This window comes from Psittacula echo (assembly GCF_963264785.1).
Source record: "Psittacula echo genome assembly, chromosome: 7".
Classification (NCBI taxonomy): Eukaryota; Metazoa; Chordata; class Aves; order Psittaciformes; family Psittacidae; genus Psittacula; species Psittacula echo.
Genome location: NC_137740.1, coordinates 44,486,531 through 44,506,075, shown reverse-complemented (window position 1 = coordinate 44,506,075; position 19,545 = coordinate 44,486,531). Strand labels below are relative to the sequence as shown.

Sequence of the window (19,545 nt, the reverse complement as noted above, 5' to 3'; positions counted from 1 at the left end):
AATAAACCACACAAGTTAGGAAACTTGTTAGCTTTTCTTTAATCCTCTCCTCACACTGTTCCCTCCTCTTACACCCACAGCAAAAGCTTACCAAAGATTCATCTATTTCTTCATCTGATCCATCATCATCACTATCTTCATCATCTTCTCTTACTCTTCCATAGCCTGAGGCAAGAGAGGAGAAAGACATCCTCATCTGTTTTCACATAAAATGTAGCAACACTTTTATATTTTGAATTTTATAAACTCCACTGGTTTACACAGTTCCAAAATACATCAGTAAAAAAAAAAAAAGTTCAGACATGTTAGTATAAATTTCAGTATTAACATCTGGCATAAAAAATGCCAAGTTACAGCCAATCTGACAGATCCAGATAATACTTCTCTTAGTATTTACACTGAACTGTTTACAACAGCAAAAAAAGTTTGGATCAGAAAAGGGAAGATTCTATCTCCCCACCTGTGAGCAAGATACACTTAAAGGCATCTCCTATGTGTCTTCAGTAGAATCTTCACAGGGTTTTTTGGTTTTGGGGGTTTTGGTGTTGGTTTTTTTTTGGTTTGGTTGGTTGGGGTTTTTTTGGTTGGTTTTTTTTTTGTTTGTTTGTTTTTCAGACTCTACACTACTGACAGTACTGACTTTCCCAAGAAGCAAACACATGCAACTGGAGGGGAAAACAAAATAAAATATATATAAATATATATACCTCTAACTACAAGGTATCTTTCAATGGCTTGTACCAAAGCCAGGGGATCAATCTTCACAGGTCCACCTTTCCACTGTTTCACATTAGCGCAGTCTGGATGTCTTTGCAGTTGGCATTTTAACTGGTGTGTATTGAAGAACTTTAAAGCTTGGGATCCTCTGTTGAGAGAAAAACTCAAAATAATTTGTGAAAAAAGTTGCTACACAAAGAATCTAACAAAAATGCATTAACAGGCTTATATGTGCATTTGCAAATTTACTTGTTCAGATTATGATCATTTCTCAGTCTATTTCTTCAAGATTTGGATAAACACATTAAAAATTTTTCTCTAACAAGATCACCAGAACCCAAGTTGGACAAAATCTGATTTCCAATGGAAACTACATGGATTAAGAGAAAATTTAGTCTGAGATCTGAATACAGTATGGCCTATACTGACCATCTTTGAGGTCTGACGAGATTTACAGCTGTGACTAAGTGCAGTGCAATAAGTATCCGAATTGGGGGTAGAAAATGCAAATATCTGTTCATATGCATTTTTAATAAAAACAATGCAAAAGCTCCTCATTTTTCTTGCGAAGTATAGTTTACGCACATGTTCTATCTCACCAATCAATACTCAAGATAGCCATTTTTATACACAAACGCCTTATCCTGGGCTGCTTCTACTTCCAGGTGCTAGTGAAAGACTATCAAATCTTAACACCTCAAAATCCTCATTGACATTGCCTACAGTAAAACTAGCAGTCACGCTATTGGGGCATTTCAAACTTTAAAGAATATTTTTCAAAACTCTTTTTTAATGCTCCTTCCCTCCTAATTTCTGAGTAGTCACAAAAATGTCTACAGTCAAATTCAGCTTTTAGCCAGCACCATGTTTGACTTTCAAAACTTACTGCTACATACTGAATGAAAAATAGAGTTTATTTATTAAAGAGGAGTATGGAAAATAGATTGTAGAAATAGGACTTCAGTCACCCAAATTTGTTACTTAAAATGCAAGTAACATACTGGATTCCAAATTTAATCTATTTTAAGACACAGGGCAGGTCTACAGTTAAACTATGTTGACAGCCAACAGTTACCACTCAATCCATTATCATCCTAGAGAATAGAACCAACCTGAATAACAAAATTTCGCACTATAATACAAACTCTTCATTGTTTAATTACTTCCATAATAAAAATAAAAAATAAAAAAAAAACCCACCCCAAAACAGTGCATTTGTTGCAAAGATGTTATTTTTTCCCAGTGTTTGTTACATGGGGGCAAAGACAACATTTGAATTTTTAACACCTGAATTTAGACTGCATTTAAAATTACACATCCACCCCCAATTGAAGTGAGAGAAGTCTCAGGATGGTAAGCAAACATCTGGTTAAATATTCAATATTCCACTGAATTTAAAAATTATGAACTGTGTAATTGCTTTTGTCTTTAATAGTTCAGAAGTTTCCATTACCTCTTGGAACATTTCGGGTTGAAACAAGTTTCTGAAAACAAAAGCTTCCAACAAGATTGTTACCTGAGCATTAATCCTTACCTGCTCCCTGTTCCATTTCCACTAGGGAAGTCATGCACTTTGACAGGAAACTGTTCCATCTGACTGAGGCAATTGTTCATTTTATGGACTAATGCCAACAAAGGTGCATTTTCTAATGGCTCTAATCTTCCAAGGGGTTCTTCTCCTGGAAGCTGAAATATATTCCAGTCTTTTAGTTATGTGCTTAAATTAAGCCATCTTACACAATTCATACCACAAGCCATTAAAAAAAAAAAAAAAAAAAAAAGGAAATTAAGATTCACTACTCTCAGTTAAAGTAGCAGTAGTATCAGGATGACCAGATGACAAATCTATGTCATACAAATGACCTGTTTCAAAGAATGCACTTTTCTCTCCTGGTTTCTACCGAATAGCCCTAGAGATTTTAAGCATTTACCCTTAACCACAAGCAAGAAACTTCACAGAAGCTATAGTTATCTACTTCCCTCTCTTCCACTTTAAATTTCTTCCTTTAAAAACAGGACAATCTGGTTTCTCACAGTACTTAGGACTAGGAGCAAGTGGCAAGATTACTATCTAAACTCCCTTCATATCAACTTCTTATCAGGCAGAAACAACTTCCAAGTTGTTCAAGACTCAGACAATTGGCCCTTTTGGAATTTATTTCCACTGCTGTGTGGAATCTCCTGTATTTTAAACTCAAGAAGGGGAAGTTCAGGTTAGGTATAAGGAAGAAATTCTTACTGCAACGGTGATACACTGGAACAGGTGGTCCAAAGAAGCAGTAAATGCTCCATCCCTGGCAGTGTTCAAGGCCGGGTTGTACACGGCCATTGCACGGGGGTTGGAACTAGATGATCTCCAGGTCTTTTCCAACCCTAACCATTGTATGAGTCTGTGATTCTAATTACAGGGTATTCTAAAGAGTTTATGACCTATAAAGACACAGGGCCATGTGAATATCATAGCGTTACACAGCTTAGGCATAAAAAAAAATCCCTTTCATACTCCATCTTTAAGTCAAGGTAATTGCCATCCTCTCAGATGGTCAGGTAAGTGCAATGTAAGAGAAAAACTAAGAACGACAAAATACAAATCAAGAAAACTTACTGGAGAAGAAAAAAATACATGAAGAAATCTTTTCAATCTGATATCCCTGCTTACAGCATCTTTCTCACATTTAGATGTCAAATAATGCAGCAGTTGTTTAACAAACCCACTATGCTGGATTTCAAATGAGGAGACGTCAGACTCCGAGACAATGCTACGGATTTCTACAAGGCACTCTGTTCCACCATCCACCTGGAAAGTATGAAGATAGTATTTTATTACCCAGGTATTAAGGGCTATTTTTGCTCCTACTGCACAGAAGAGCTTAAAAGGGAGGGATAAAAAGGTAAAGTCTGGAGTGTACAGTAACTCAGTACAAGCAATGACAGGGCAAATACCCAAAGATAAACAATTTCTCTACTCAAAAGGAGACGTTACAGGCAATATCCTTATTTTCCCCATTCTAAGAGAAATGCAAGGTCCCATTTCTGCCTCATGCAGCATGAAAATGAGCTCCAAACAGAGAGGTTATATTTTAAAATAAAAAATAAATTAAAAAAATAAATAAATAAACCCCCAGAAAACATACAACTCAGACTGGCATATATTTTACATGGCATCTGTGTGGGAGAAAAGAAGTTCCCTATTTTAACAACTGCTCAGATCAAAGCACAGAACATAACTCAGCTGTTTAGCTATTTTAGATGTTGCAGGTTTAGACCACCTATCAAGTATTACTACTGTCTGAGAAGCAAGGCTCAAATTCTTCAAATGCTAGTAGATTCCTCCCAATCTTCAAATGCTAGTAGATTCCTCCCAATCTGTATGTCTATTCTTTCACCAAAACACTACTTCTCTCGTCCTCCCCCCGTCCTCAAAGTTATTACAAACTGTGGTCTTAAAGTAAGTCCCTAACATTTAAAATGCTGACATACTGCTAAGAATCAATAATACCCTTGTTAATACTAGTCATTTATCACAAGTTCTCTCTCATTTGTCATGAATGACCTGTGTCAGAGCTTATATACAAAAAAAAAAAAAAAAAAAAAAGGAAAAAAACCCAAACCCATAGCAAGTTAAGTAACACTGCAGCATCATTTAAGATGATGGAAAAACTATGCTTAAAATATTGGCCATACCATCCAAAATGGTCAGCACTTCTCTAGTTTCTTCCTAATACTTCTACTGCTTCCATTCCCACCCTTATCGCAAGCAATTTGCCAGTTCTAACCTGGAGGTTGAGTTGTTCAGTTGCAGTGCAAAGTCTCTGTAATACATTTAGTGCAGGATTGCTTCCATCCATATTTTCAGAACTAAAATAACGTTCTACAAATTTATGGGCTTGCTCCTTAATCCAGCCTTTAATTTTTTCTCTGTAAAGAAGCACAAAAAAGGCATTTGGCTACATTTAGCATTTGAGTACTCCAATGCTACAAGTAAACATAGCCAGAGTATCGTTTTCCCCATGCTTAATAGCCATCAGACAAAACCCCTTCCCCTCTCGCTCCGCCATAGTAAAGGTCTATATTCTCTACAGATTACTACTTGCACCGTTTTTCCCAATTCTCCATTTTTTCTCCATCATGCTACTTTACACCATTAAGAGGTTATTTTCTCTACCTTAATCTCTTGATTCTTCTTCCAGTTAATTTAAGTGGTTAAACTCAAACTTCTTTGATAGATGTTACATAATCATCCGATACTTTATCATAAGAAAGTAGCTGCACCTCAAAAAGTCAACACCATATTTACAAGTATTTTGATGTTTTTTGTGTGTACCTGTTATTGGAAATGGTATCCTTGGAAGCAGCCCTTGCAAGACCACTTACTCCTGCTGTTCGTGCTGGTTCAATATTATTACTGTTGGACTGTGTGCTTAATCTTCCCCATGTTTTAGGATTTAAGCTTGCCAAGAAAGAAGATTTAGGAGACTGAGTAGTTGTAGGGCTTTTAGCTGGAGAAGCACAGACAAAATTAAAAGAATTAACAAGTATATTACAGCTAGCATTTCTGACATCTTATAAGCTTACTTTTTTATATAAAAGTGATGAAGTAGCATATTTTAAGATTTATTTACCTTGATTGTCTACTTTATCATCATCTCTTGGAGGAGAGTATTTTGGTCTCCTGGGCCCTCGTTTTGGCAGTCTTTTTCTTTTTAGAACATCACTCAATCGTCTGTCAAATTTAAAAATAAAGTAGCATGTTTCCATCCACCATATTCACATTCACAACCACCCATCTGTTTAAGATGCATCTGCCACCTATTTCCTCAAGAATTAGAAAACGATTCCATCCCATAACAAGCAGGGCTCTAGGGAAGAACGAGCTCTGGGAGGAGGGGCCTCAATTCTGTTTCAATTGGAAAGACAAAATGACTATCCAGAAAAAATAGGTTTTGCTTGCTGTCATCTTTCTACTACAAGGAGCCAAATACAGCAAGTGCCACTAAATAAATTTATTTTCATACTTCTATTTGTGTAACAATATGGTTATACATTTATTTGAACATACTTTTAAAAAAATCTACAAATCTCTACTGAACAAACACCAAGAGACACTGAAGAGTTGACCTATCTCCCCTGAAAAAAAAAAAAAGCCCAGAAACCACTTTTTCAACAATTTACAGAGTTTGTTCTTAGCAAGCCCTACACTTTCCAAGTTTGGGTATTTCAATTCTGGTTTGAAGTGAGCTTCCTTACTATACCAATATATTTACACAAACATTCCACCTTTAAAATAAAGGCAAACTGCGTTAACTCTGAAGTAATTTATTACCACAAAAGATTTTAATTCTATGAAGTGTTCAAAATGATTGTATTCCAATAAAATAACTTAAGTATGACTGCTTTTTTATCCTGTTTCCAGCAGAAAGGAACCGTGCCCCATAGCTGTCATCTCTCTGAAAGATTTACTACATGACAGTACAGCTGGTGCTCTTGGCATTCTCCAGCCTATCCCAAACAGCAGATTGTTACACAGCATTACATCATAATTATCAGATCAGTAGTCTTTTTTTTTTTCCTTAACACTTCATATAAAATGACTAAAAACTGCCCATTGATAGCTTCAACACGACTCCATTTTAGCTCCTTAGAGGCAATTACCATAGCAAAATGCAAATGATACTGTTGCAGCCTCAATCAGACAAGACTCAAAAAAAAAAAAAACAAAAACAAAACATACAAACCCACTCAAAACCAAAAACACCCCCCACCAAACACCACCACCCCCTCAAACAAAAACAAACAAACAAAAACCCCAAACCACAAAACACCAGAACAACCATCCCAACAGATTGCCTTTCCACAACAAAAAGTGCACTTACCCTTGTGGGCTCAGATCCAAAGAATCCTCCCTGCTGTGCTGTAAGCTAGGAGAGCCCAAATCTGCAGCTGCATTACTGGCAGCAGTGGCTGTTCCAGTACTTATTGTTGTAGTGGTACTCAGTGTTCCTGATCCATTAGTGCATACTTTCGGTGGGCTTGTTAGTAAAGCCTCAGACTCTGCCAAGTTTTTCACTTGGTGCATCACCCCTTTGCAAAAGAAATGTTTGTTTGGTGGGTTAGTTTGGTTGCGAGGGTTTTGTTTGGTTAGTTGCTTGGGGCTTGCTTTGTTAGGTTTTGGGTTTGTTTGTTGTTTTTTTTTTTTTTTTGGGGGGGGGGAGGGTTGGTTTTTGTTTTGTTTTGGGGAGGAAGGTGTGTGTCAGCACAAAGGTGTTTGAAAAGGTAGAAGTCTGTTACTCAAATCTGTGTTTTGACTATGGCAGCAGTGGCTCACCCCACCCATCAATACTTTTAAAAGCAGTTCAATCATTTCTCAAAAAAGTTAACCCACAAAGTTTCATTAAAAAAAAAAAAAAAAAAAACCACACAAACAAAACCCCACAAACAACCCAAAACCCACACACCTACCAAAACTAAAAACAAACACAAACATCAAAAAAAAAAACCCAAAACCAAACAAAAAAAACCCAAACCCACACACAACAGCAGAACAAACAGTAGCTAAAGAAACCCAAAAATCCCCAGTGGATTAAGACAAAAACTTTCTGCCAGAGATTTGCCCATTTTGTCCAGTACAACTACCCATGTAACTTCAGCAAGCCATCTTCCACACACTTAGAAAGCTTGTACAAACTTGCTTCAGATTCAGAAAAAACCCAACCTTGCCTCCTCCAGATTCTTGGTCAGTTCCTCCCTAGTCATATGAGGATAGCTTGCGTGTATTTGCCTTTATTACTGAAGAACGATATTAATTTTTTACAGCTTGGGGTGGGGGGAATAGAGCAGTAGATTAAGGATATGGACTTTACACACACATGCTTTTAAAATAGCAAGAAGGTGGGAAGAGGGGAAAAAGATAGACAGATTTACCTTCTCTTCTGAAGTAAACACTAAAAATGTCAGGTAACTTTTGCATTAAAATCTCTGCCATCTGCAGGGCTCCAACTACTATCTTAAGGTCTTGACTTGACAGCATGGAGGCAATATGACTAAAACAAATAATTTATTAGAATTAGATTGGTCTTTTCATTTTTTTGCCTTTTTTTTTTTGTAATCAAGCCTGTTATTCTTGCATACATAATAATGGAAACTGAATATAAACAAATTTCATTGTGCTTTTGTAAAAGCTATAAAAACAAGGACTTTGAAAGTCCTCTTCCTGCCTAAATCACCTTTGCCAAATTTTAACATGTGACATAAAGGTGAGTTTTCTTCCTGTAAAGTACATGGTGTTATGGAACTCTGTACTTAAATTAGTCAGTTTATTTTCTAACTGCATCCTTTTATCTAGATCCCCAATTTTATGGTTTAACATGTAGAAGAGGTTTCATGAACAGAACTTACCAGCTGAATGCCATGAGAGTCTGTTATTGTTCACATTCTATTACCTCAAAAGTCATCTTGCTCACAGAGAAGTTTATAGTCAAGTTTCAGAAATCAGGAAAACAGTCAATGGTAAAGTTAGACACTGCTAATACATACAGCCATATAGGCAACTTAAGTTTCTAGTAATTACACCTCAAGTCAGAACCTACTGAAAAGTCTAAGATGCAAAATATTCCATAATAAAGAGCTGGCAGCCTCAGCTTTTGGAAAATAAGGAAGAATTTAAAAGTACAATCTTCCTTGAAATAAATAAAAAAAAAAGTTCAAAAATAGTAAGCACAAGTTTGAGCTGTAAATTCAGAATTAGTTTCATTCTCAATGGTTAATGAACCAACCTTGAAACAGCATGGTTTTTCAGCACATCCTTCAGAAGTTCAGCATCAGCAAAATAAATTATCCTAAGAATTGCTCTAAGGCACTTGTGTCTAACAGCAGGTCCAGCTGAAGAACTATATACTTCATAAAGAACACCAAACAGTGTTTTGATAAAGGATTTTGCCAGTTCTGGGTCTTCTTTCATTAGCTGTGCTCGGGCATCATCCTTCTTCATTTCTGCATGTCCACCTGTAAGAAATTGTGCAACAAATCATTGTGTGGTTCTTTGCATCTCTGCTCTGATGATTACTGTCTTTTGTTAAAGCTGAATTAGTTTAGCTCTTGACTTGAAAAGATATAATTTAGGAATCAGAAGTCAAACTGATAGCAAGAATGCAGGTACAAATCCTCCTCTTTCAAGGAGTCAATTTATTTTTTTCTTCAATTTTCTTGTGTGTTTCTTTACGTGTTTCTGTACAAAAGTAAGAAGCCCTCACACAGTCTTTGTGAAATAAAAGAGCTGTATGAACTGAACTGTTTCATAAAATCCCAAAGCCAGGAATACCTCCAGCTCCCCCCACAATTTAATGCATTTTCAGTTCCCAAGAAAGGAGTTTACATCTTAAAAAGAATACATTTCAACAACTGTTTTGTTATAAAGCTGTCTTCATCCATGTAAATAAGAACAGTTTGATTTTCCACAGAAACCATAAGAAATACATGTGAAATAGTAGACTGCTGCATAACCCAGCATAAATTAACCATAGCTAGACACCAGGTGTCTCCTAAACTGTACTTACTAGTGTTAGTATTGGCTAAAGGGTTTGGTTTTCGCTGAATGGCACGTGCTGTTCCAGTATCCTCATTTATTTGCTGCATAGAGTTAAAATCAATAGTGTAGACACGCCCAAGTGTAGATAGGCTTATCTCATCCTCACCAACCTGATGAGCTGCCTAAAAACAAGGAAGAGTTTAAAGTTCAAAAAAAACCAAAACAAAACAACAAAACAAAAAAAAGCCCCAACAAATAGGAACCTATATGAAAAGTGAAGAGGGGGCAACACAGTAGGAAAAACAATGTCTGACAAAAATACATTAAGAACAGTGATTAAGCTATTCAGCTATTACTGAATGCTGAAATACTGCCATATTACAACAGGAGGTTTGAGGAAACTTCTTGTTTCTTACTCAGAAAGAACAAGGCTGATATTTTCAGAACCATAAAGACCAATTCCCTACACAACCACATGCATATTATGAAAACGTTACCACAAAAGTGTGTGGAATTACTACCTCTATTATTCGACTATCAATCCTGTTATATGGATGCCAGAGGCCCCTGTCATCTCGCCACTGCCATATTGCACCATCTGTATTTTGTGCATTTCCTTTCTTCAGCATAGTATCAACAGCAAAGATGCCCTCTTTTGGCAGACAAGGCATCAGTTCACTGCAAAGAACATTAAAACAGTATTTTACTAGAAGTATATAATAAGTCCCCCTTAGTTGAAACCTGTTTATCTGCCTTTCAGAAAACTTAGGGATTTTCACATACCAACCAGACCCAAAGCCCAGGGCCGCGTAACTTACCAGATAAGAGAAGTAAGCTCATAAAGTTCTTGAGGACTTCGTGGAACAAGGTCAATTTGTTCTTGACAACTCCCATTTGAGGCTCCACAAAGGAGGAAATGAAGTGTTTCTGCAATATCTATAGAAATTATTATTCATGAGATTGCCCATATCAGAATATAGACTCCATTTTGTGCTGGACACTGTGAAGTCACAGTGAAGAGATAGTCACTGCCTGAAGCAAACAAACAGTAAGACAAAAGCCATCTGTTTGAATGTTAAGAAGTGTGTTTGTTTTCAGGTCTGGGGTTTGTGGGGTTTTGTTTTGTTGGTTGCTTTAGGGTTTGTTTGGTGTTGCGTGGTTTCTTTTGGGTTGGTTGTTTGGGGTATTTTTGGGGGGTTTAGGAGTTTTTTTGTTTTGTTGTTTGCTGGGGGTTTGTTTGGTTGTTTGCTTTCCTTTAAGGGACATCTAAGGAGGAAATATCACTCAATATACAGGGCACTGAAGACAGAGGAACATATATGGCAGTTGAAGTTACAAGTCAATTTATGACATTAAAAGAAGAAAATGAATGAGAACTAAGACAGCTACACAACAGTTACTTTTCTTAATGTTTTCTCTTAGAAAAAGTCCTTAAAATCACATGTTTTGCCCACCTGGTAAAGACTACAAAAAGAATTATGCAACTTGTGTTGGAAGGAGAGTAAATTGTGCAGCTAAGGCTGAAAGTTAGGCAAACACTCCACTGACAACAGCTAGAGACAGGAAAGGGGAGAAAAAACCCTTACAAAGAAAAAAAAAGAAAAATTTCAATGAGATTAACTGAATTTTTTATCCCAGGGAGACACAGTAAAAGTGAAGAACACTAAGAATACAGTATTTGTCTAATCAAGTGTACAGGGTTTCATATTGGTTCTAGACATTAACTTAAATAGGTCCCCAAGAATATGAAAGAGTATGAACTCACTTTGCTTCATAAGCTGGACTGCAAGTGTAGGGCAATTGGAACACATTAAGGAAAACATGCGCACCACCATGATGAACATTCCTGAGCTCAGGATAGGAGGCGTCACTACCAAGAGTTGCTGGATATTTGTTAACAAGTCCTTGGAAGCAACCTGCTGGAGCAAGTTCTTCAGAAGGGAACAACAAAATTGAAAACATTAGTATTTGAAAGGTAAGCCCCTTAGGAGAAGCTGAAGGAGGGAAGAGGGAAACAAAAACCCACACCCTTACCTCCTCATGCTGGAAGTTGTCCACTAGCCGTGCGAAACACAGACAAGTGCTTTCAACAGACTTTTTGTCCTATTATAAAAAATACATACATACATATATTTGTTTGAATTAAAATGTTTGAATTTCCATCAGATTATCCTGTCATTTTGAGGCATTCATAAAATTTCTTCAGAAAGGTCAGTTAAATCACCTTTAACAGAATATTATGGCTCTGAATTTTAAATTCATTGATACAGTCTAAACTGACCTCCTGATATGGCCGTGCTCCTGCATATTCCCTGGGAAACACCTCACACTTGCAACAAAATACCTTTAGGGACCTTTAGAGATGAATAAATGGATTTATAATATTGTTTTTGGATGCTACAAGGAGGAAACAAAAGGGAAGAGAACTACACAGCCAAAGCAACAGGAAATATAAATAATAAGCAGGAGTGAAGGCTACTCTTCTACAGACTACATGAAGCCTGATTTTTATAAACATGAGGTGCAGCCAAGACAGCAAAAACAAATACACCAAGGTAGCAAACATTCCTCTAAAAATAGTTCTAATTAAAAGTTCACTGAAGCTATCAATAAAAGTCCCCCTGAACATAATAAAGCACTTTTACTGTAAGGGTGGCTGAACTCTGGAAGAGGGTGCCTGGAGAGGTTAAGTCAGCTGAACCTGCTCCTGGGCACTCTGCTCTAGTTGACCGTGCTTAAGCAGATAGAGGTCCTTTCCAACCTCAATTATCCTTTTAAGAGCTAACTCAAGATTTTTATTTTTTTTTCCTGTCAGAAAAATTCCACTTCAAAATTTCTTGACATCTTACTTTCGTGGGGTGTAGCTTTTCTTCAGAGAGCAAGAGTCAGTACTTGTTGCTACTACTGCTGAGAACGGTGCTTCCTGTTTCTAAAGCACCATCTAAAGCCAACATTTGACTTCTGTGAAGATGCCTCAAAGACTCAAGTAGTCTCTCAGCAAAAAGATGTTGGTAAAATTAAGAACAGCACAAGAATACATAAAAACATTACCTGGAATATTCCATTTTGTTAAGGAACAAAATATTTTCTCCTTTTTCCCATTTTTAACAGGGATCTGTTAACCAAGGAGTATGTCCAAGTCTCTTTTGGTGCAACAGTCATTGTGAGTGCTCATTTATGAACGCAGCAGCATTGCAGGACAGGCAGATCTTAGGAGCCTCATGATTTAGGATTCATCACTTAAAACTATTGTGCAAGAGTAGGAGCTTCCTTATTATAAAAGCCATAAACTCTCCCAAAAAGTAATCTGGGTGAAGGGGAAGGGTGTGTGAGGGGACTGAAACTGAAGCTTTTATGAGTTTGAACAGGAAGGGAACCTTGTAATTCATTTGTTAAAAAAACAAGAACAGTAACACTACTGGATTTCCTCTTACAGGGCAACAAGGATTACAAACCAGTTATTATTCATGCCCTAAATTAATTTATCTCATTTTTCAAAATTAATAGGGATGCCATGAATCCTTACAGTACATTTACAAAACACAAAAGGTCCATATGAATGTCAGAATATCACAACTTGACAGTATAGAAACTTTAAGGCAATTACCACATTACAAAGCCAAATGATACCCAACAAAGAACTAGATATCTGTAAACAACTTTATACTACTTTCAGGTCAAAATCACCACTTTTAGTTTTATAATAGATTCTTACCTGATGGGTTAACCTTTGTGTAAGCAGTGGCAAAGAGTCTGCCACAAAGTGAAACTCATCAGGTGTTATACTCTGGCAGCAGTTGGCAGCAATAGCTAGTGCATTCCTCTGTGCATTTATACTGAAGAATTCCAGATACAACAAACAGTCTGCCAACCCCCCCTATAATAAAATGAACAAACATTATTACTCTCAGTACTGCCAAAAAACACAGAAACTTGTTTTCCTATTTCATCTTCACAGAAGATCAGCAAGATGTAGAACTGGTAGAGGTAAAAGTGCTTTCTTTTTTTACTTACTGCCTGCAGAATGGCTTTACTATGCCTGCGTGATAACATCTCCAAAGCTGTAAGCGCCTGCTCTGCCACATCAATGCACTGAATAACTTGCAGCTACAAGAAAACAAGAAAGCTTGTAGATCAATTTCTAAACCAGTAGGTAAGAATAACAATCTTCATTAACACATGGACAATTAGCCTGTACTAAGACACATATGCTAATGCAGCTGCACTACTGGATGTAATCAAGCTAGCCAATGTAAAGCTAGATCAACTACATACCTACTCAAAGAGTTACCAGTTTTTACAAATACACAGTATCTTTGTGATACCAGACAGAAAGTTCTCAGAGAATCAGATATGTTTACTCTTAACATCATCACTGAAAAGCACTGTTTTTAAAAGCTTCTCATGCATTATGTATTATCTTTTAAGCTATGGAGACATTTTCTTAATGGTATATGCTAAAGCTAAAAGAAAAGATAAAATGCCCTCGGGTAACTTAAACACTGTTTTGATTTCATTTTACCTTTTCCAAGAAGACAGGGATTGCATCTACCACTACAGCAGATGACCTGGGAAGTGCTTCCATCATATACGTTAAGGCCCGACATGCATGGTTCATCTGTTAAGCATACAGATATTTGGTTTACAATACAGATGATACTCTTTTGTATTAAAAAAAAAAATTCTCTTAAACATTACAAATCACTTACAATGTCAAAGTTGTGCTCCATCTGCAACAGCGTTATCTGTTTAAAAATAAATAAATAAAAAGAATTGTTAGTTTTGTAAGAAGTATCTAAATATCTACATAAGAAGGGCACAACTCAGCACTGTAACTTTTGACTCAGGACTTGGAATTTTCAAAAGACCTAGTACCACTTCTTGAGTCAACTGAAAGAATTAATAGGAGCATCAAAATTTAGCAAAACATGCCCTCAAAAACCAGATAAGATACACATATAATTAAGAATATATAATAAATAATATTTAAGCAAGGTATTGAGTAAAATATATCCTCCAATAGAAATACGATATTTAATTTTTACCAAAGCTGGTACAACACTCTTGACTGGAAATCCTCCTAATGTTTCTTCATTTCCCATTACCAACAGCTGGCACATCTCAATCACTGCCTGGAGTTGCTGACTTTCATCAGTGGCTTGGAGACCTTGTAGAAGTTGTTGGGCTTTAGAACCTATATAGCCAGGAAAAAAAAAAAAAAAAGTAGTAGGAAGAAGATATTAGAAAACACAAGTGTTCAAAGGAATTGTTATGTTATACTTCTGCCAGAGTGGAAGACCAGAGATAGTTTGTTTTCCTCTGTACTTGTAGTTTCACTTCCTTTCCCTGTCATAAGAAGGGGGGGGGGATAGGAAACGGAGGCAAAAATCTCACTCTTGGCTGTCTTTCAAGTGCAAACTGATCAGCACAAGGAGTCCACCACACTGCTCACCACAGCCATCTTCCCAACCTATAGCAGATATCGGAACTCACGCCACTCCACCTTCATTAAAGCAAAGGACTTTTCAACACACCCCTTGGATATTAAAGCACATGGAGTATCTGTGAGACCCCATTCTCCTCTTGGCAGGCAGTGTAACAGGCTGCCTTCGGCTCTCACTGAGAAGCCAGACTTGAACTAGAAGGTACACATCCACCTGCATAATGCAGATGTGGTGGAACAAGACTAAGGACCCATGTTTTCCCACTGACTTGCTGTCTGGAGTCAATTATTTGTCTGAAACTTAAAAACAATTTTGAAACTATGAACAACATACCTTAGAACTGACATCTCCTAGAAGTTTAAACTAAATTAAGCATTTGTTTAAAGCTAGCAAAAAAACCAAGGTTATTGGACAGGTCTTTTGTTAAGCAGCCCATCATGCAAAAGAAAAACATAAGGAAGGGGTGAAAAGACAAGAATCCTCCCTTCCCCACCTAGAAAGGAACATTAAGATGCTCTCCCCAGAAAAAAAAAAAAAAAAAAAAAAAAGGAAAGAAATACAGCTAAAGCAAATTTCTCTTCCTTACAGGAAGACAAGCAAATTAATATCGTTGACCAGAGGTCTAGCACTAACATAACATACACATGTCCAACAAGTAAAATATGTTAAACTATGAAGCTAATACAAATATTAGCATTTACTAGTGGCTGAATTCTACTAGTCTGGAAGTGGAAAGAATTAAGTCAAATTAGACAAACTTTGCTTACTAGCTCCACTTCCAATTGTCCTGTGGAAGAGCTGCGACATCCGAGGACCAAGAGGGCCAAACAGGTGAGGAGGAAGACCCCTAGCCTCTAATAGAGCTAAAAGCAAACAGAGGATAACAGCCATTGTCAAAGCTTCTATGTATATTTTTAAAAGCTTAAATTCCATGATGTTATAATTTAAGACTATCAGAATTTTGATACTTTAAAAAAAGAAGAGTTAGAATTAGATGACTGCAGCTATGTTGATTTCCTGAAAACATCAAATAGATGACCTTTAGGGAACAAGTAACTCTTTTGTATGCATCACAGCATGAAGGCCCTTTAAGAAGTCACCCACTGAGTTTCCAGTCATGCATTTCACAGAACAAACCTGGTCTACTAGATCATTGTAAGTCTAGATCTAAGTCTAGCAAATCATAGAATCATAGAATAGTTAGGGTTGGAAAGGACCTTAAGATCATCTAGTTCCAACCCCCCTGCCATGGGCAGGGACACCTCACACTAAACCATGTCACCCAAGGCCTCATCCAACCTGGCCTTGAACACCGCCAAGGATGGAGCATTCACAACCTCCCTTGGCAACCCATTCCAGTGCCTCACCACCCTTCTCAGTAAAGAATTTCTTCCTTAGATCCAATCTAAACTTCCCCTGTTTAAGTTTGAACCTGTTACCCCCTGTCCTGTCACTACAGTCCCTGATGAATAGTCCCTCCCCAGCATCCTTGTAGGCCCCCTTCAGATACTGGAAGGCTGCTATGAGGTCTCCACGCAGCCTTCTCTTCTTCAGGCTGAACAGCCCCAACCTCCTCAGCCTGTCTTCATAAATACACCAGACTAATTTCAAATCTCAACTACACAAAACAGGTTAAGCATATAGTCACATTTTCAGGACCTGAATGGCACTGTAAGTCTAAAAAAAAAAAAAAAAAAAAGTGACACTGAAAAAAACCTTTACTTGCTGATAAGCAGAAGAGGGGAAAAACTGCTAGATATTAGGGTTTTCTGGTTTTGTTCTTAAACACTTTTAGGTAGTGTTGCTTAGAGGCAAACTAGACTGAGTGATTCTGATTTTTAATGTAGCAACTGTGACTACTGCTGATCAATACAATAATGATTAATAGCATTAAACAATTTAGCTCAATATTCCCAATGCATACCTATGCTTACTGAGGATTACAAGCAAGTGAACTAGTAGTGACACAGCACTCATGTCCCCTTAAGTATCCAGATTAACTGAAACCTGTCATTTGCAAGACAAATCCTGATTCCAGAACTCCTTGCAAGGTAGTGGCAAAATTATTTAAAACAGTTGCAAACTGGACATGCAAACTGAGTTTATACCTGTCTCTACTCTCAGGTTTTGAGACACCTCAATCTTTTAGCTCAAGCACAAAAGCAAGCGTTTTAAGAACATTTAGATTTTGTCTGGTCAAAGCTTATAGCAACATGGGTATCAATAGCAAGCACAAAAAATGTTATCCAGAAGCAAGCAGGTAACAGTAGGCCTAACCTGGCCTGTCAACTTAAAACATTCCTGCAAAGACTTATTTTCATGTTAAACACTTAATAGGACTGAGTTCAGTTCTTCTCCCCCCTGAAAAGTCATAAATACTGTATTATATACCATGTAAGTGAAGGACACTTTGCTACCCCCTCCAGACATCATTTCCAAATTCTTACAAGCCTTAATTTGCTGAAGATGCAAGCCCATACTTCAGAACTACCATAAGCAAAGCAACATTCACAGATGAGAAAACAAAGTACAGCCCTTTCATTACATATAATACAGAAATTTCCTCACTACATATACTACAGATTTTTGGGTAGGTATGGCTATGTATAGGCTGCAAACAAAACAAAAAATAAACAGAATAGTAAATTAGCTACTTTTATACCTTGTAGTCTTCCCATCTCAGAATCATCTGACTCACTTTCTCCAGAGGTTGTCATACCTACAGCACCAGCAACAGAACTAGAAGCTAAAGAAAAAGATTAATGCAAATTACATTGCCTTTAAAGATACAAAATCCGTATCAAATCCACCATCAAGGAAAATGTCCACCATCAAGGAATATGTACACCATCAGAAGAGTGCTCTGCATTTAATATTGCCACCATCATACTTCTGTACAATTGTCACTTTAAACAGACCAGTCTACGGGTCTAATACTTCCCAAAGGCTGAGGAGAGAGGTTATATCAACCCAAGACAATGGAAAAAAGAAAAGTACAGCTATATCAGCAAATTGTCTGCCAAAGACATTTACAGGTATCCTTAGTAAATCTACACTTCTTACTTGAGTGTAATGCTGCACTTAGTTTACATTAATTCTGAGGTTTTGTACTGCTGTAGCTAGCTTTAAGCAGAGCACATTTGAGATGTTCTACAGTCCAGCATAATTGCTGGAAAGTAACTTTGAACTCACTACTGATTAGGGCCAGATGATAAAATTAAGTACCACGTTAATAGACTGTGCAAGTAATAATATTTAACTTGGTTACAAATTTCTCCAGTACAGACACGCTTGCAATTTCAACAGAAATCTTGTAGAAAATTTATGAGCGTAAACAAAAGAACTTTTACAGGTAAATGCATGCTTTCTGTTTTCTGAGCAGTTTGGTGTCTCTTCAGTTGGCAATACAATAATTTATTTAGCATCAGCTTAAGTTACTTTTAAGAAAAACCAACTGTAGATGCTGAAAACCGAAGTGTAGTTTATCAGATGTATTTTGGAAACTACAAAAAAAATCATAACCAAAACACATACCAGGTATCCAAGAAATCAGATTCAAAAGTAAAGGCCCCTCTCACTCAAAAATCTTCAAGAATTATTTACCAGCTGTACCAGCTTAAAGAATTTCTACCCACAACTTAATCCATTTAATTATTTTTTAAAAGTGAAAGAAGTTTTCTATCAGCATTTGTACCAGAAGTGCTTCAGTTGGAATTTCTTCTTACCTGCAGCACCCTGGGGAGCCTCATCTGTACGTGCAGCTGAAGAGTTAACTCCATCCTGGTTGTTGTCAGGATCAGCCATCTTCTCCTGTCGGCGAGCTTCAGCTGCTCCTCTTTTGCCCAGGCCAGAGCCTCGCCGACTAAAGATTCAAAAAACAAATTTTCAGACCATATTAAGTAAGACAAGAAATTTATTAACATGAGATTACTCAGAACGACATAACATTTATGTAGACTACTACCACAAAGCTGCACAAACTATCAGATTTACAGAAGAATCAGTCTTCACGAAATTATCCAACTTGCCTTTACCCTCACTGCCCTGCACCATGGTGTTGATTAGTTTACATCCATTACAATTAGGACCCTACATTATACCCTGCAAGACAAAGCAGTCTACTAGAATATAACTGTAAAAATGAGCAAGGATTAAAATGATCGCTAGTTACAAATCACATACACATTTAGGTCTGATGACAAAGTGACTATCTTTAAAGAAAGTTCTGAACTATTGAAAGCACACACAGAACTGTGATGATAAACCTGGTTTTCAGTGCTAGAAAAAGTTTGAGGGAACAAGCCTTTTTAAAATTTTTTTTTTTAAACACTACTGTCATCATCACTACAAATATATATGCCTACAAAGTAGATAGTCAAATTCAAATGCACACTTGACAACAGAATCAGACTTCGGAACCCTTTTTTATGGCATGGAAAAGGAAAAAGTTGTGCAGAGATTACTAAATGTAGTTTACGCTTAAGAAAAAAGCTTGTTAAAGCTTCAAAATATATGCAACTACAAGAATTTTTTTCATCACAAGACATTTACTTTCCCTTCAAATTTAATCTACCAGCTGCTTAAATTATTAATTCGGAGCTAATTTTCCCCTGCATCAGAAAGTATTTAAGTACTTAGATATTTGTAGTGTTGTTCAGATACAGCTGCTGACAAGCTGAGTCACTTAACTACGTACACTACTGAAACAGACTCCTGCATGGTACTATGAAATCTTTGATTTTTCAGAATAGTCATTATTTTATTATCCATGATGGACAGTAGTTTAGCACTCTGTGTTTACTGTCTTTTTAAAAACACCTCCCTAAGAAAGGATTACTTAAATCTGCAGTACTGCCTCCA

The 19,545-nt window shown here is 36.9% G+C and overlaps 1 protein-coding gene across 13 annotated transcripts in view; it reads right to left on the bottom strand.

The window, feature by feature from the left end:
- TRIP12 (thyroid hormone receptor interactor 12) overlaps positions 1 to 19,545 on the bottom strand; it is an 80,277-nt gene that overhangs the window by 13,902 nt on the left and 46,830 nt on the right. For 9 of the 13 annotated variants that reach the window (XM_080624109.1, XM_080624110.1, XM_080624116.1 and 6 more), the window contains 23 exons: positions 18,411 to 18,547; positions 17,348 to 17,431; positions 15,453 to 15,548; positions 14,287 to 14,435; positions 13,951 to 13,986; positions 13,764 to 13,859; positions 13,256 to 13,348; positions 12,957 to 13,118; positions 11,276 to 11,344; positions 11,007 to 11,172; positions 10,060 to 10,177; positions 9,763 to 9,919; positions 9,270 to 9,423; positions 8,490 to 8,718; positions 7,639 to 7,757; positions 6,591 to 6,798; positions 5,340 to 5,440; positions 5,042 to 5,216; positions 4,494 to 4,635; positions 3,323 to 3,514; positions 2,252 to 2,403; positions 708 to 880; positions 92 to 165 (listed from right to left, as the gene is read on the bottom strand). In XM_080624109.1, the coding sequence (XP_080480235.1) occupies positions 92 to 165; positions 708 to 880; positions 2,252 to 2,403; positions 3,323 to 3,514; positions 4,494 to 4,635; positions 5,042 to 5,216; positions 5,340 to 5,440; positions 6,591 to 6,798; positions 7,639 to 7,757; positions 8,490 to 8,718; positions 9,270 to 9,423; positions 9,763 to 9,919; positions 10,060 to 10,177; positions 11,007 to 11,172; positions 11,276 to 11,344; positions 12,957 to 13,118; positions 13,256 to 13,348; positions 13,764 to 13,859; positions 13,951 to 13,986; positions 14,287 to 14,435; positions 15,453 to 15,548; positions 17,348 to 17,431; positions 18,411 to 18,547 (3,082 nt within the window). Of the gene's footprint in view, positions 1 to 91; positions 166 to 707; positions 881 to 2,251; positions 2,404 to 3,322; positions 3,515 to 4,493; positions 4,636 to 5,041; positions 5,217 to 5,339; positions 5,441 to 6,590; positions 6,799 to 7,638; positions 7,758 to 8,489; positions 8,719 to 9,269; positions 9,424 to 9,762; positions 9,920 to 10,059; positions 10,178 to 11,006; positions 11,173 to 11,275; positions 11,345 to 12,292; positions 12,488 to 12,956; positions 13,119 to 13,255; positions 13,349 to 13,763; positions 13,860 to 13,950; positions 13,987 to 14,286; positions 14,436 to 15,452; positions 15,549 to 17,347; positions 17,432 to 18,410; positions 18,548 to 19,545 lie in introns of those variants that run through there. The other 4 variants (XM_080624115.1, XM_080624108.1, XM_080624117.1 and 1 more) reach the window with 3 other exon arrangements.